This window comes from Lepidothrix coronata, unplaced genomic scaffold, assembly GCF_001604755.1.
Source record: "Lepidothrix coronata isolate B3197 unplaced genomic scaffold, Lepidothrix_coronata-1.0 Scaffold101, whole genome shotgun sequence".
Taxonomy (NCBI): domain Eukaryota; kingdom Metazoa; phylum Chordata; class Aves; order Passeriformes; family Pipridae; genus Lepidothrix; species Lepidothrix coronata.
The window spans coordinates 2209245-2224256 of NW_016690281.1; the positions used below are offsets into that span (position 1 = coordinate 2209245).

At 51.3% G+C, this 15012-nt stretch overlaps 1 protein-coding gene across 3 annotated transcripts in view; it reads left to right on the plus strand.

Moving 5' to 3' along the window:
* CACNA1H (calcium voltage-gated channel subunit alpha1 H) overlaps positions 1-15012 on the plus strand; it is a 151348-nt gene that overhangs the window by 39648 nt on the left and 96688 nt on the right. For all 3 annotated transcript variants that reach the window (XM_017823054.1, XM_017823053.1, XM_017823055.1), the window contains exons 5-7: positions 1434-1531; positions 6875-7034; positions 14096-14411. In XM_017823054.1, the coding sequence (XP_017678543.1) occupies positions 1434-1531; positions 6875-7034; positions 14096-14411 (574 nt within the window). The remainder of the gene's footprint in view (positions 1-1433; positions 1532-6874; positions 7035-14095; positions 14412-15012) is intronic.

Below are 15012 nucleotides of genomic sequence, written 5' to 3' on the forward strand. Positions count from 1 at the left end.
ACTCAGCTGTTGCTTCCTGATGGCACATAAGGATTTTGGTCCATCCTGGCTGCAGGAGGCTTCTGTGGAAAATCTGAAGCTTCTGCAGGGCCTGGCTGCAGCAGTTCAGCTCCCATTTGCCTCTGTCCTTCCATATCTGTTTGTTTATTTAAAAGAAACCAAAACAAAAGCTCTTTCTCCACGGGATCCAACAGCTCACTCACAGGGTTGCTTTTGATGCTGTTCTGTTATTTGAACAGGCGTGGTGAGAGATTTGTGACATATTTACAAGTGTTTCCCTGTAGTCAGACTCATAAATTGTAATTACAGCCATGCTAACTAGCCATAACCCCATTAAAAAAACAACACTGCACACATTTGCCACTCATTGCTATAAAAGAGCAAGAAAACTGACTTCACTTAACGTCCTTCCCAGCCTGGAAGAGAAATGTTTATGGCAAATGGAGATGAAGCATGAAAAAGAAAATGGTCCTTTAATAATCAAATGGAAATCAAACTGCTCCAACGTTGTTTGTGAGCTTGGATGTTCAGTTTTTGTCGTGGTGGGGGAGATGAGCTGGTGTGTAAATACTCTGGGGTGCTGGTGGGGGGGATGCATCAGGAACATGTTACTGCCTTGCAGCTCCTTGGAGCTGCAGTCACCTCCCCAGGAAGGCTGTGGATGTGCCACTGGAGTAAAATAAGCTGATGGAAGAGGAGAGAATCAGGGAGCAGATATCTGGGGGCTCCCCCTCTGCCCTGAGTTCTGTGGCCCTGACTTTGCAGCTCCTTGTCATGCCAAGTCACAGAATCATGGAATGGTTTGGGTGGGAAGGGACCTTAAAGATCATCTCATTCCAACCCCCTGCCATGGGCAGGGACACCTTCCACTAACCCAGGCTGATCCAAGCCCCATCCAACCTGGCCTTGGACACTTGCAGGGATGGGGCAGCCACAGCTTCTCTGGGCAACCTGACTGGGCCTCCCCACCCTCACAGGGAACAATTTCCTCTGTATATTGAACTGAAATTTCTCTTCTTTCAGTCCGAACCCCTTGTCCCTTGTCCTGTCACTGCAGTTCCTGATGGACAGTCCCTCTCCAGCCTCCTTGTATCCCTTCAGATACTGGAAGGCACATCCTGCTTTCCAGTGTGTTACCTATGCCTGCAGTAAGGGTTGGAAGGGACCTTTAAGGATCATCTCCTTCCACCCCTCTGCATAGGCAGGGACACCTTCCACTAGCCCAGGTTGCTCCAAGCCCCACCCAGCTGACCTGGAACACTTCCAGGCACACGGTGCAGGAATTGCATCCACCGATGCCCGGGAAGAGCCACGAACACGGAGTGGGTGGATTTGCAATGCTGGGCTTGCAGGCAGCAAGAATTCCAGGCAGCCCCATTCCCAGGGCCCTGGAGTGCCCTGATCCTGACTGCTCCTCTCCTCTCTCCCCACAGCATGATGGAGTATTCCCTGGATGGACACAACGTCAGCCTGTCCGCCATCCGCACCGTCCGGGTCCTGCGGCCGCTGCGAGCCATCAACAGGGTCCCAAGTAAGTGACCCCTCCCTTGGCACCACTGCCAGGCTGGTCCCCCTGGGAAAACTGGAAAACCAGGGGGGCTAAAGCCGTCCCAGCTGGCTCTGTGTGGGCTAAGCCTTGCATTAGTAGTCTGCTCTCCTGCTGCCGAGACCAAATTGATTGATTTTAATTTTTAGAGATCATTTATTGCCGTTATTAGTGTTAGCAAAGGGCAGGGGAATAGATTTTATACCCGGGGCCCAAATTTTTGTGGCTGCTTTCCAGCGTTTTCATGACTTCTCTGAGGCAAATAACCCCCTGCTCCTTGTGTAAACTAAATAAAGTTCCTATAAAGGAAGGGGAGAGGTCAGTCCTGAGAAGGATCTTCTTGCCCTGGTGGGTTCATTTTCCCTACTCAGCAGTTTGAGGTCCTTCCGTGGCTCCGTGTTCAGGATTAGCAGAGCAGGAGCCTCCGTGTGCTGCTAAAATTTGCTGTCATGTAGAACAAAATTGGGTTCATGCACGATAGGAAGTTCAAGTGGCCCCTAAATCCATTTTCAAGTGGCTTCAGCTGCTTGTCTTCTAAATCCAATTTGAAAGACGACCCAACAAGTTGAAATAATTTCCTGCCGGAATCGGCCACCGCTGAGCAACCCTTTGCAAGGTGCTGGTTTCGTGGAGCTCCCATCAGCTTGCAGCCGAATTCCACTCCAATCAAAATGCAGCAGGATTGTCTGGAAATCATAGAGGTCCCTTGCAAAAAAAGAAAAAAAAAAAAAGGACATTTCCTGCATTTCCTGTTCTTCTTGAAAGCGCTTCTGAATGGCACAGGCCCACATCCTGCCTGGATTAATTGCCCGTCGTGTTGGCACTTCCAGGGACAGCAAAACAACCTCCCCCAGAAGGGTTTTGGTTCCAGAGGAACATGTGAGGGAACAGATGGATGTTTACTCACAGGAGTCTTTGAAGTTTCTCTCTGAACTCCCAATTCTACAGGATTTTTCTTGAGGGGGTCAAAAAAAGAAAAAACAACTCAAATCCGTGACTTCGGCCGTGACATCGTCAGTTCAGAACAAGACAAAAAGAGGCTGAAAGGGAGCATGAAACCCCCTCTGGAGCTTTTGTTTTCCTAGGGAGGTTTTGTCACCAGGGTTTCAGAGCTGCCCCAAAGCACAACACAAAGTTTCCCTCTGGGATTTGGAGCCCGATGGCTCCGTGGCTGGAGCAGAGGGACGTGGCACGTGCTCGGCTCGGAGGCTCCAGGCTGAGGTGAGGATCAGGCTCCCTCTGGAAGTTCTCTAAATCCATGAAGCCCTTCAGTGCTCTCCCATGGAACAGTGGGAGTCTCAAGAAGGGAACTGGAGGGTTTACACGCCTGTTAATCCAAACACCTCCACGTTCAGGTGAAATTTGGATCTGTGGCCAGCTTGTGGTTTTTCTTCCTTAGGACCCTGATTGTGAAGCTTTGAACTGAGCCTTTCAGGCTCTTTCTGCTGCACTTCCCACAGGATTTTTGGTTTTGTTTTTTTTTTTTTCAAAAGACAGGTGATAGAAAATATTCCATTATTTTATTAACATTCCCTGAGATTCAATGCAGCGAGCTCAGCCCAGGTTTGGGGAGGAGTTGCCTGGTTTGATGAGCAGCTGGGCTGGGCTCACACCACCACCGGTGTCCTGAACCAGTGCCAGGGCAGGATTAGTGTTCTTGGAGATATCTCTGTTCCTGGAGGGAGGATCATCACAGCCTTCGCTTGTTTAAGAGCCACCAACTCCATCCCCTCTGAACACTGGGAATTTTACTGTTTCAGACTGATACAATCCCAAATCTGCATGGAATGGGCAGTGACATCCCTCTATTTTATTGCATTTTTGCTGTTTCTGGTAATGAAAGAGTTACACTTTCAGTCTTTCATCCATGAGGATCTACAGCTTAGTCAAGGGATTGCCTTGGATATCCAGCACATCCCAGCCAGTGGTGTGGCAGCAGCTCCTGGTCAGCACCATCCCTGCCATTCCCAGCACCGGGGACAGGATTTTGGCCTCAGGGACAGACACCCAAGGACATGGAGCACAACAAATTCCAGCTGGGTCAGGAGAGACGAGTCTGGTGGTCAGTCACCACCCAGGGAAGCAGGCACCCTGGAGAACTCCCCTGGAGATTTATCCCTGCCATTCCTGGGTGCTTTCCTGGGATGCAGCCGGCACTGTTAGCTCTTCGCTTCCAGGCACAATGAAGTCACCCACAAGATTATTTCATTTCGATTCTGTTTGGTAAGAAAAGAAAGAAGAACCCCAGCCAATAAAAACATCGTCTCTATTAGAAATTATTCCTTGAAAATGACTGGAAAAATAGAATTCCTGCAGTTTATATCTTTGGCAGGGGCTGTAGGTCGGGATTTTTTTTTAGCAGTGGTCACTGAGGTTTTTTTCAAATCCACTTCAGTGCTTTATTTTTATTTTTCTACCGTGTAGTTTCAACCAGGCATCACGTGGAATGGGAATGAAAAGGAATCCTGAGCCTTGTTTCAGCCTAAGTGATGCTTGTGCTCTTTTCCCATGGCACACTTGACATTCCCTGAGAGGCCGGAGCACCCTGAGCAGATGAGGAACAGATGGATTCAATCCCGAGAATGGTGCCACGGAACAACCCAAAATACCAAAAGTAGCTGAGCAGAAAAAAGTTGTCTGGCACGGGGAGATACATTTTAACCATTTTTGGATAAAAAAAGAGCAAGGCTATTAGTGAGAGTTGGGGGGGGGGAGAAAAGCCCAGCATTGTCTTTCCAGTGGGAATTAAGTGAGTCTTTTCTGCTTTTCCAAAGATAGATTTGCAAGGAAAGCCTGCAGGGCTGTGCCGTGGGATGTGCTCCCAGAGGGCTTTGATGGCAACAAAAGTTGGGAATAAACAGTAGGAATCAACTCCCCCCCTTTGCCTCCAGCTCTGGCTTTCCCTGTGCTCGGAGCTGGAGCCGAGGCTGGCGCTGTTCCCTGTGCTTCCAGGGCATGGAATTTGCCATGTCCCTTCCCTGCAGGGTGGCACTGGCACCGGGGCAGCACAGGGATGGGGTTTGGAGGGTGGCTGGCACAGGGCCGGGCTTATGATCACAGCACAAGTTGGGAATCAAACATTAGGAAATCACCCCCCTTTGCCTCCAGCTCTGGCTTTCCCTGTACTCGGGGCTGCTCCTTGTGTTTCCAAGGCATGGAATTTGCCATGTCCCTTCCCTGCAGGGTGGCACTGACACCAGGGCAGCACAGGGACGGGGTTTGGAGGGTGGCTGGCACAGGGCTGGGCATATGATCACAGGAGAAGTTGGGAATCAAACATTAGGAAATCACCCCCCTTTGCCTCCAGCTCTGGCTTTCCCTGTGCTCGGAGCTGGAGCCGAGGCTGGCACTGTTCCCTGTGCTTCCAGGGCATGGAATTTGCCATGTCCCTTCCCTGCAGGGTGGCACTGGCACTGGGGCAGCTCAGGGATGGGGTTTGGAGGGTGGCTGGCACAGGGCTGGGCATATGATCACAGGAGAAGTTGGGAATCAAACATTAGGAAATCACCCCCCTTTGCTTCCAGCTCTGGCTTTCCCTGTACTCAGTGCTGCTCCCTGTGTTTCCAAGGGATGGAATTTGCCATGTCCCTTCCCTGCAGGGTGGCACTGACACCAGGGCAGCACAGGGACGGGGTTTGGAGGGTGGCTGGCACAGGGCTGGGCGCCAGGACCGTGGCTCCTCTGAAGAGGCATCCGCTGCCGGCGCCAGCCGCGGGAAGCTGTGCCGGAGCCAAGGCACAGCTGGGCACGGAGACCTTGGGAGGCTCCTGCCCTGGGTGCAGAGGTCGTTCCTCACACCTAATTATTTATCAGCACAGATTTCTTGGCTGGGCTGGTCCATCCCCTCGTGCTGTGCTGACAGGGTGGTGGCAGCTCCAGCCCTGCTTGGCTGCCTTGGATTTCCACTGGCACACGCGGGATGAAGCGGCAGGACGGGATTCCAGCTCCCGCCAGCACTGCCTGGGAAGGGCTGGGATGGAGGGGTTTGTCTCTCCTGGAGACCCTCCTCATCCCTGAGGTCTGCAGGGCTGCAGCCCAGCATTGTGGAATCAGCAGGAGAGGCGTCGGGCGTGGCTTGGGAGAGGCCAAGGTGGAATCTGATGGGGAAAGGAAGACTCCGTGTCAGTGCCACTCCCCATTCCCACGGGATGACCGATGGAGAGCAGCATCCTGCCAGGGAATAGGGAGGGAGAAAAGGCTCCACGAAGGCAGACAGGCAGAGGTGTTTGCAGAGGAGAATTTTAGTGGGATAAAATCTCCCACCAGCAGCCACATCGATTCCCAGTGCCGTGAACTTGAGCCCTGCTCCCTGTGGAGCGCCGGGATCCCGAGGCTCAGCTCAGCTTCCTGCTTTTTTCTTTTCCACAAGGTAGCATTTGCCTTTGTCTCCTGCTCTTTTCATTGATGGCTGGTGGCTGTCTCAGAGGTTCCTTTGACCTCCGTGGAACTGCTGAGCTGAGAGTTGTTATTCCCTTTTTATTCCTGCTTTATCCTTGGCTTGGAAGGTGCCCTGAGGTGTGAGGCAGGGCAGCCCCCAGGTGCCACCCCCATCCCTGCCTCCTTGCCCAATCAATGCTGGAAGATGCCAGGGTTTGCTGAGGCTCTGCAAGGTACACTCCTTCCTCTAGTTGGAATATTCAAGATGGAATATCTTGCCTTGAAATCAGCATTTCCCTGGCAGCAGAGGTGCTGGGGGAGACCAAAGGTTCATGGAGAGGTGTGGGACTGCTGGGAAGGTTCCCCCACAGCCTGCACAGGAGGAGGGAAAGGAAGCAGAGCTTTCCTTGGAGGAAGAAACATTTATATCCTGCTTTCCACCCTCAGAAAAGTCAAAATTTTCCCTGTTTTCCAGTCCTGTGGCCAGCAAGGAGAGGAGGAAGAGGAGGAACTCCATGGGAGAGGACTTGCCCACCCTGTGATCCTCCCACACCAGGCTCTGTGTTGCTTAGGGAACAACTTGTGTGACTCACAAGAGATGTTTGATATGTTTATAAATACATATTTTGACAGTTTCTCCAGAGGCTGATGGTTCCTGGGGGTGTTTCCCCAGGAAAAGCTGTCTGGCAGCTCTGCCCATGTTTGTGTGTTGTTGAGTGCTGCTGAAACATCTGAAAATCCCACCCTTTGGAGATGTGCTGTTTGTTCCCATTTCCTGCTGGGCCTTTTGCTCTCTTTACCTTCCTTTTCAGCCTTAAAGGTTTAGGGGAAAATATCAACATCCCAGTTTTTCTCCCCAGGATGCACTGGCTGCACAACCAAGCTGGGAATGGTGGTTTTTTCCCATCAAGGGCTCTTCTAATCCATTTTTTTTTTTCCTTCTGCCCACAGGTATGAGAATCCTGGTCACCCTGCTGTTGGATACTCTGCCTATGTTAGGCAACGTCCTCCTCTTGTGCTTCTTTGTCTTCTTCATCTTTGGGATTGTGGGTGTCCAGCTCTGGGCAGGGCTGCTGAGGAACAGGTGTTTCCTAGACAGGAATTTTGCAATGTAAGTACAGCAAAAGAAACAAAACTCTCCCCTTTTCTCCTTCCTTCCTCTCTCCTGCTGGAGAAATCCCAGCTCTTGGCAGCTCCAAGCAGGAACTTTTTGTCCGACAAAAAAAAAAATCCACTTGTCAGCAAGTTCCTGAGGGGTTGGAGTTGCACCTGAAGGACAATGGTGGCGGTGGTTTGGATTATCTCTGCCTGAGGAAGCTGAGAGCCCTGACCCTGGGAATTTTAAGGATTTAGATCAAGCAGAAGGATTACAGCTCTCCTGGAATTGCCGCTTCTCCGAGTGGTTCAGGTCTGGGGGTCACTGAGCACAGCCCAGCCCCTGGCAGGGGGTTGGGAGGTGGGAGATGCTGCTGGAACACACACAGATAAGTCTCTGTAGGTATATTAAGATAGGAAGCTTGATGTGAAAGGCATTAAAAGCATTTGTACAGGGCTCTCAGTGTGGGACAGGCATCAGGGATGGGCAGCACCTGCTGTTTTTGATAGAATTGTGGAATCATTAAGGTTGGAAAAGGCCTCCAAGATCATCAAGTCCAACCTTAATGAAGCAAACTTTAGTTTTGGTTCTTCCAGAAACTTGGCAGCTGTGTGGACCAACATCCCTGCCAGGTGTGAGGGTGCTCCTAAGCCTTCAGTGCCCTGGGGAGCCTCACCTGGGCCCCCACCCACGCCCTGCCCCTGGCCCAGCAGCTCTATTTAAGCCCAGCAGCTCTATTTAAGCCCAGCCTGTGGCTCTTAGTCCTGGTTTGGGCTGTGCTGGTGCTGTGCTTTTCTCCAGCTTTTTGTTCTTGATGCCTTTGGCTCCTGCCTGAGCTACCTGGAAGAGTCCTGGGTCTGGTTCATCATTTGCCATGTCTGGGGCTTTCCCTGGTGCCAGCCCTGCTGTGTTCAGAGCCTGTCCACGGAGGTGCTGCTGGCACCAGGATGGTTCCTGGCTCATCCCATGCCATGGGACACCCTGCCTCTTGCTGCTCCCTCAGCAGGACACTGAGCCTGGGCTGTTCTGCCCCTGCCCCCTCAGGGGTGTCAGGACACCTTCAAACCCACCAGCACAACGAACAGAGGAAAGCAAAGTGCAGCCTTCCAGCTCCCACAGGACAGGGAGCTCCGCCTGGGAAAACCCTTTGGGGGCTCCTGTCGGAGACTGCTGAGGATGTCAGTGCTCAGAGGTGAGGAAATGCCTGAGACCAGCTATTTAGGGCAGCTCTAACTCTGTAAGAGAAGATGGAGCCTGTAATTACATCTGTGTGTAATCATCTGCTGTCTACAACTTGTATTGTCTGGAAGACAAGCAGATTGTCCCTGAGCTCTACCCCAGGTCCTGCTCCTGCCTCTCACTGCTCAGTCCCATGGCTCTCAGCTCTCCAGGCCTTTCCCTGTCCTGCAGACCAGCTCTGGTGGCCCTTGTTCCTCCCACCAGAGATGCTGAAAGGCGGAAAATCAACGAGCCGGCCGTGAGTGTGTGTTCCCACTCCAACACCTTGATGCTCCAAACTCTCTCCTGCACCCCCAGCTGGTATTTGCTGGTCACCAAGACCCTCCAGGCTCAGAGGAACCCCTGAGCCGTCACTTAAAAGCCCAAATTGTGGTGTCAGAGCTCTGCTTGGGTGGGCTGGTGTGAGCTGTAATTACCCCCGGCGAGTCCCTCTCGTCTCTTCGCCCGGGTTTTTAAACGCTGTGTGATTTTCTGCAAAGTGGAGCTTTTAAAAATGAACCACGGGGGAAAACGTTTGCTAAGTACAGATATTAAGCAGGCAGTTATGTAATGGCCATTAGCAGCATCAAAGGCAGCCCAGGATTTTCTTATCAGGGTCTTGCTCCCAGTCAAGGGAAGGCAGAGTCGGGCTCTGGGCTGAGCCTCGGGAGCTGTTCCCGAGGAGGTTTGTGAGGAATCTTCTCCTCCTCCCCTTCACCACAGCTCTGAGCTGCTCCCTGGGTCCCTCCAGCAGCAGGTAGTGGGGGATTTGGGTGGCTCTGCACAGGTCCTGTTGCTTCATGCCACGTGCTCAGGGATGTTGTGATTAAAGTTCCAGCATTCCAGAGACTTTTGGACAAAGGAGGCTGAGGGGTTTTGCAGGAAGGGCTCCTCCAGCCCTGCTGGTGCCAGGATCAGTGGGACACGTGTGGGGTGCTCTGGTGCCATCATCCAGACTGGTGCTGCTGTTTTGGGCTGTTTCCTGCCTTAACTTTAGACCTGCAATGATCCAATCCCTCCATTTCCTGCTAGAAGCTGTCCCAGGTTTTTTGGAGCTCAGTGTGGAAGTTTTGGAGAATACAAATGGAATTGATCTTTTTTGTCACTTCTGACTCGTTCTCTTGAGTCCATAGTTCCAGACATCAGGATATGGTTCACCCCTGCTCTGGTCTTGAACATCCCAACAGCAAGTTGTAAAGGGGAAAAAAGGCAGGGAGTGACCTGGAAAGCACTTCAGGGTTACACCTTCCTGCTGTTGCACAGATCATAGGATTGTGGAATGGTTGGGGTTGGAAGGGACATTAAAAGACCACCCAGTTCCAGCCTCAACTGCTTTGAACTGAGGGTGAACACCTGAACACAGTCCAGGGGCCAGGCAAGGAAGGGCCATAACCCCAAATTTTCTGGAGTAAACAAAGTTTAAACAAGCTCATTGCTTCAAATACAGGTCCTTACTGCCCTACACCCTCACTGCCAGCAGCTTCCTGGGCCTTCAGCTTCACTGGAAGCACCAGGTGGAAGAAGTGACTTTGATTTTTTCCATCATTATTCTTCCTGTGGAAACCTTCTCCATCCCCCTTGAAAGTTGGCTGCTTCAAGTTAAAGCAACTATTTTTAAATGCAGCACATTCTGATAGAAGTTTGGGGGCTCCTTTGAGGTGCACTGGAAATATCTCCATTCTCTCCTGGAGAATTGCAATATCCTGGAGGTTGTTTAAGGACTCCCAGTAGTGACTTTGAAGGAATTACAAGCAGTCACTGGGGCTGTTGCAGTAGTGGGGTGGCAAAAAATGACCCGTGTCCCTTGTGTTTGGGACGTGGGAGAATCTGCCACTCCTCACCCTGCCCTGGAGATCAGAGGGATGTTTTGGAAGTCTCTGGTGGCTCAAACACCTCTTCAAGCCCTGGGGAGCTCCCTGGGACAACTGCTTGGAATAGCATTGCCAGGATGGTCTGTGCTGTCCGTGAGTGAGGGCACTGGGAGCTGGAGGGGGAATTCCACAAGGACTTTTCGGTTGGTCTGGTGTGAAAGAGGAACTCGTTCTGCCTCTGTGGGAAGGGTGAGCAGAGCCAGCAGTTTCTGTGTAAGATCTCTGGGATGTGTGTGTCCCACACAGCCCCTCTGGCTCCCTCCTGCCCTCCCGAGCTGGGCTCTGTAAAGGGAGGAACTGGGTCACCCCCAGCTCGTCTGGGCAGTTGCTGCTGGGGTTGTGTTGTTCTGCAGAGCAGCATTTTCCAGTCCTGGAGCCTTTCAAGGAACTCAGTGGGTTGGAAGCAGGAGAGGGTGGAGGGCTGTGAAGTGCTCTGTGTGTCTCTGATGCCACAGGACAGTTCTGATGTGAGCTCCTCAGGCTGAGTTAACTCCAGCCTGCTCAGTTATTGCTCTGCCTTTGGCTCCTGGGCTGGTGCAGAGCTGGGAGGAGGCACAGGCAACTCAGTTTGTCTGAAAGGGGCTTAATTGCTCCTCCTGGCTTTGCTCTGTGCTGCAGTGCTGGTTGGCAGCAGGATTTCCTCAGAGAGCAGCTTCTACCTGCAGGGAACAAATCCTGCTCGGTGCTGAGTTTCTTCCACCTTTTCCCTTTCCTCCTCTGCTCCTCAGAAAGCTGGAGCAGGATTGTGCTCAGCACACACACACACCAGACTCCAGTGGTTGTAATGTCCTGCATGGTGTGGGAAAACTGTGGTTGAGGGCAGATGGAACAGAGAATAATTCCTTTGGTGTGGAGAGAATGGACTTTTCTGCCCCGCTGTTGTTTTTCCTCCACATGAACATGCTCAGGAACAGAGAAAGAGAAATCCACTGCAAAGCTGCAGAGGAAGATGTGCAGAGGGCAGCTGGCTGGGAAAGGGGTGTTAATCCTCTCTGATGTGATAACAAATACATTCTGGAGCTTTGTTTCTTCTGTCTTTTCCCCAGAGCACCAGAGTCTTGTCATTAATGGATTCATTAGCATTAATAAGTTATTTGCACCCTACCCATTGGCAAGTAACAGGGAGGTTAGGCTGACCCTTCCTGCACGTGGAGGTGGAGGGTCTTGGCAGAGAGAACTCATTTATTTTGTGGATATTGGGGATTCCCTCATTCCACATCACTCCTGTTTCTCATTCTTGCTCTCCTTCCTCCTTTCCCCTTTTTGGTTTTGCCAGAAAGGTCTTCAAGCAGCAGAGCTAAGAAAAGGTCTTCAATTTGCCATGTTTGCTGTGAGTTGATGTGTCCTTTCCCCTCTTCACTTGGTGGTGGTGGAGCATCTCCTGGGTGTGGATCCTCCCCAGGCAGATGGGGAAGGATCTTGGTGTGTCTGTGCTCAGGGAAGAGGGAAGGGCTTGAAAAGGGCTGGGCAGAATGTGACCCCACACATGACTGATTTTAGCCTGTCACAGGGAAAGTTTTAGTTTCTAAATTATTTGGGGGGCAGTTGCAAAAATGAGGAAGGCAGAGGAAAGGGAGGATAAAATCAATTAGGTAACAGCAGAACCGAGTGGAGCTTCCCCCACCCCTCACAGCCAAGCTGGGCTTTGTTTTCCTGGTCCCATTTTCCTCCCACAGACACCAAAGGCTGTTGTTCTTATGGCTCTCCAGGCAGTTTGTGCCCAGCTCTTCTCTACTCAGCTTATTAGATCCCAGCCCAGGGCACTGGCTCAGGCAGCCCAGGGCTCCTAAATGGTGATTCATGGGAGGCACAAAGCCCCAAATCTCTGTGTGTGTGGCTCATCCAGGGCCATCCCAGTTGCAGTGGGATGGGAGGGGGGTTGATCCTGTAGTTCTGCCCCTTGGGAATTATATAAGTCACTTCTCAGGTGTCTCCTCCTCTCCTCCCTCTGTTTCTTCTCCCAGGTTTCCCAGCTGTCTCTGCCAAAGTCTGTAGGCACATCCCTGAATCCCAGTGTGTTTTAATCCTTCACAAGCCTCTGTGTTACCTCCCTCTGTGTGACAAACTGGTGCTTGTAGTGTCTGATCTTCCAGTGAACACTGTCCTGTGGAGCCCCCGGCCTGATCTGCAGCTCGGTTTATATGGAAATGTCTCGGTTTATGTGGAAATGTCTTCATGTGAGACCATTTGGTGGGAGGGGAAGGGAAGGCTTTCAGGCAGTTCTGGAGGAAAAACATCTTTGAAGTTGAAATCTCAGGCGTAGAAACAGGGAGGGTGATGTTACAGCTTTGTCTGGAGGTGTGGGAACGCTGTGCAGTGGGAGGGGAATAGCTGCCGAATACAATCCCAGCCAACAATGCCCAATTTGTTCCTCTTGCCTGTTCCTGAGGCTGGATTAACTCTCAACACCCATCTCAAGTAATTCATTGATGGAAGAGAACCAAATTCCCCAGGAAAGTTGCTCAGGGCTGATTTCCCCTCAGCTCTGCCCTGCAGCAATTGTTCTCTGCTTATCACTGAGTGACTCCTGCTTGACTCAAGGGTTTTGGGGAGCAGTTTCAAGCAGTTTTATGGAATAACACTGGTTTGGCACCAGTTAGAGCTGAATTTATTCAATAGAAAGGTGCATTCAGAAACAGATAAAAATAGAGCTGTCCTGTCTTGAAGAATTACCTGCTTATCTTCTCCCCACATCTTGCTTGCTCGGGTAATTTGTTTGGTGCCTTTCCCTTATCTCCCGATGATTATGGGGCATCTGAGATCCCTGCAGCTCGGAAAAGTGGATAAAGCAGTGGATAAAGTCAGCTCTAGGGCAATGCACCTTCCCATTTTGAGCAGTGCTTCAGCAGGGAGTGCTGCTGGCTCTCACTAATGCTGAGCAAACAGCAGGAAAAGTCCTGGGCTCTGCCTGGTCCCTGATCTGGGGCAGCACTTGGGCAAAGGCACATCCCTGCCATGCTGCAGTGACAGCACTTGCTTATCTGGGCTGTAACAGAGCCATAAACTTTATCCAAGCCAATTAAATCAGAGATGCAGGAGGCACATGTTTCTTCCTTTAAATGTTTCTTCCTTTTCTTATGGAAGTGCAGAAGGAATTCAGGGTGGCCTGGAGCTGGGTCTCTCCTTGTAGAAGTTCAGCTCCCTCATCAGAGACATGCTGAGGGGCACATTTGTTGGAAAGCTGCTTTGCCATCAGCTGTTCTGAGCATCAGAAGAGTTACCTTAAAATCCTTGCATACAAACAAAAACTTCTCTAGATTTTTGGGAAGCACTGCTGGGATTTTCTGTCTGAACCCTCTCATTTCATGCTTTCAACTGCCCTGTTTGGGTGGGGAAACTGAGGCTGATCTTTAAGTGGAAGATCACTGGTGCCTTACAGGATGGAAGAAGCTTTGTAGATGATTTTAGGGGCTGGTATCTCACAGAATCACAGGATGTGCTGAGTTAGAAGGGACCCACAAGGACCATCCAGTCCAACCCTCAGCCCTGCACAGAACCATCCCCAAGAGTCACACCCTGTGCCCCAGAGGATCATCCAAACTCTTCCTGAGCTCTGGCAGCCTTGGGGATGTGCCCACTGCCCTGGGGAGCCTGGGCAGTGCCCAACCAGCCTCTGGGGGAAGAACCTTTTCCTGAGATCCAACCTGAGCCTGCCCTGACACAGCTCCAGCCATTCCCTGGGTGCTGTCCCTGGCCCCCCCAGAGCAGAGCTCAGTCCCTGCCCCTTCTCTGCCCCTCCTGAGGAAGTTGGAACTGCAGTGAGGTCTCCCCCCTCAGTCTCCTCTTCCCCAGCTGAACACCCCAAGTGCCCTCAGTGTCCTCACACGGCCTCATCTCATCTGGGACTTGCTGTCCCCAGTCTGGTGGGGCTGAGGGGCAAAGGAGAGAGAACCCACCCAAGCCAGGGACAGAAAACAGCACCTTTTGCTGCTGCTGAAACAAGGGATGAATCCTTCCCTCTCATTTTTCCCTTTCTTCCCCCTCCAGGACCTACAACCTGACCTTCCTGCACCCCTACTACCGCACGGACGAGGCGGAGGAGAACCCCTTCATCTGCTCGTCGCACCGGGAGAACGGGATGCAGAAGTGCTCCAACATCCCAAACAGGAAGGAGTACAAGGTGGAGTGCACCTTGAGCATGGACTCCTACACCCCCAGTTTGTACCACCCCGACTCCAGCAGCAGGAATTCCTGCATCAACTGGAACCAGTATTACAACGTGTGCATGGCGGGGGACGTGAACCCGCACAACGGAGCTATCAATTTTGATAACATTGGATATGCCTGGATAGCTATTTTTCAGGTAGGATTCTCCCAGATCATTTGATTTCTCTGTTTCTGTTGGGTTTGTCACCTTTTTGCTTGCAGAGGTTTTGATAAACACCTCTGAGGAGAGAGGAATTTGTACCTGAGTGAAACTGTGAACAGAGACACGTGGGGTAAAATTGCACAAATGGTGCAATTTGGAGAGAATAACTTTTTTTTTTTTTTTTTTNTTTTTTTTTTTTTTTTTGGTGCATTTTAGAAGAGGAGGAGAATAATTCTTGAGGCAGGGAAAGGTAGGGCAAGTTGTAGCTCTGCAAATCAGCTAAATCCCAGGGATTTTTGGGAGTAGGGTCTTTCTTGCGTCAGGAAACCGAGAGTGTTGTTGAAGTTCTTAAGCAAGATTTAATTTCCTTCTAAAATGCACGAACCTGATGACGTGAGTTAGGCCTGGTTCTAGAATTACAGGATGATACTAATGAGCATGGTGTGCTGGAAGGAGGAAAAAGCTGTTCTGGCCAGAACACCTGTGAGGAGATGCTGCTCACATGGAATTTGGGCCTCTCTTGATCCACACCTTTACAGCTCTTCGCTGCAGACCAAAGTGCTTCTGGCTCAGACTGGGGGAGCCTTTACAGGTG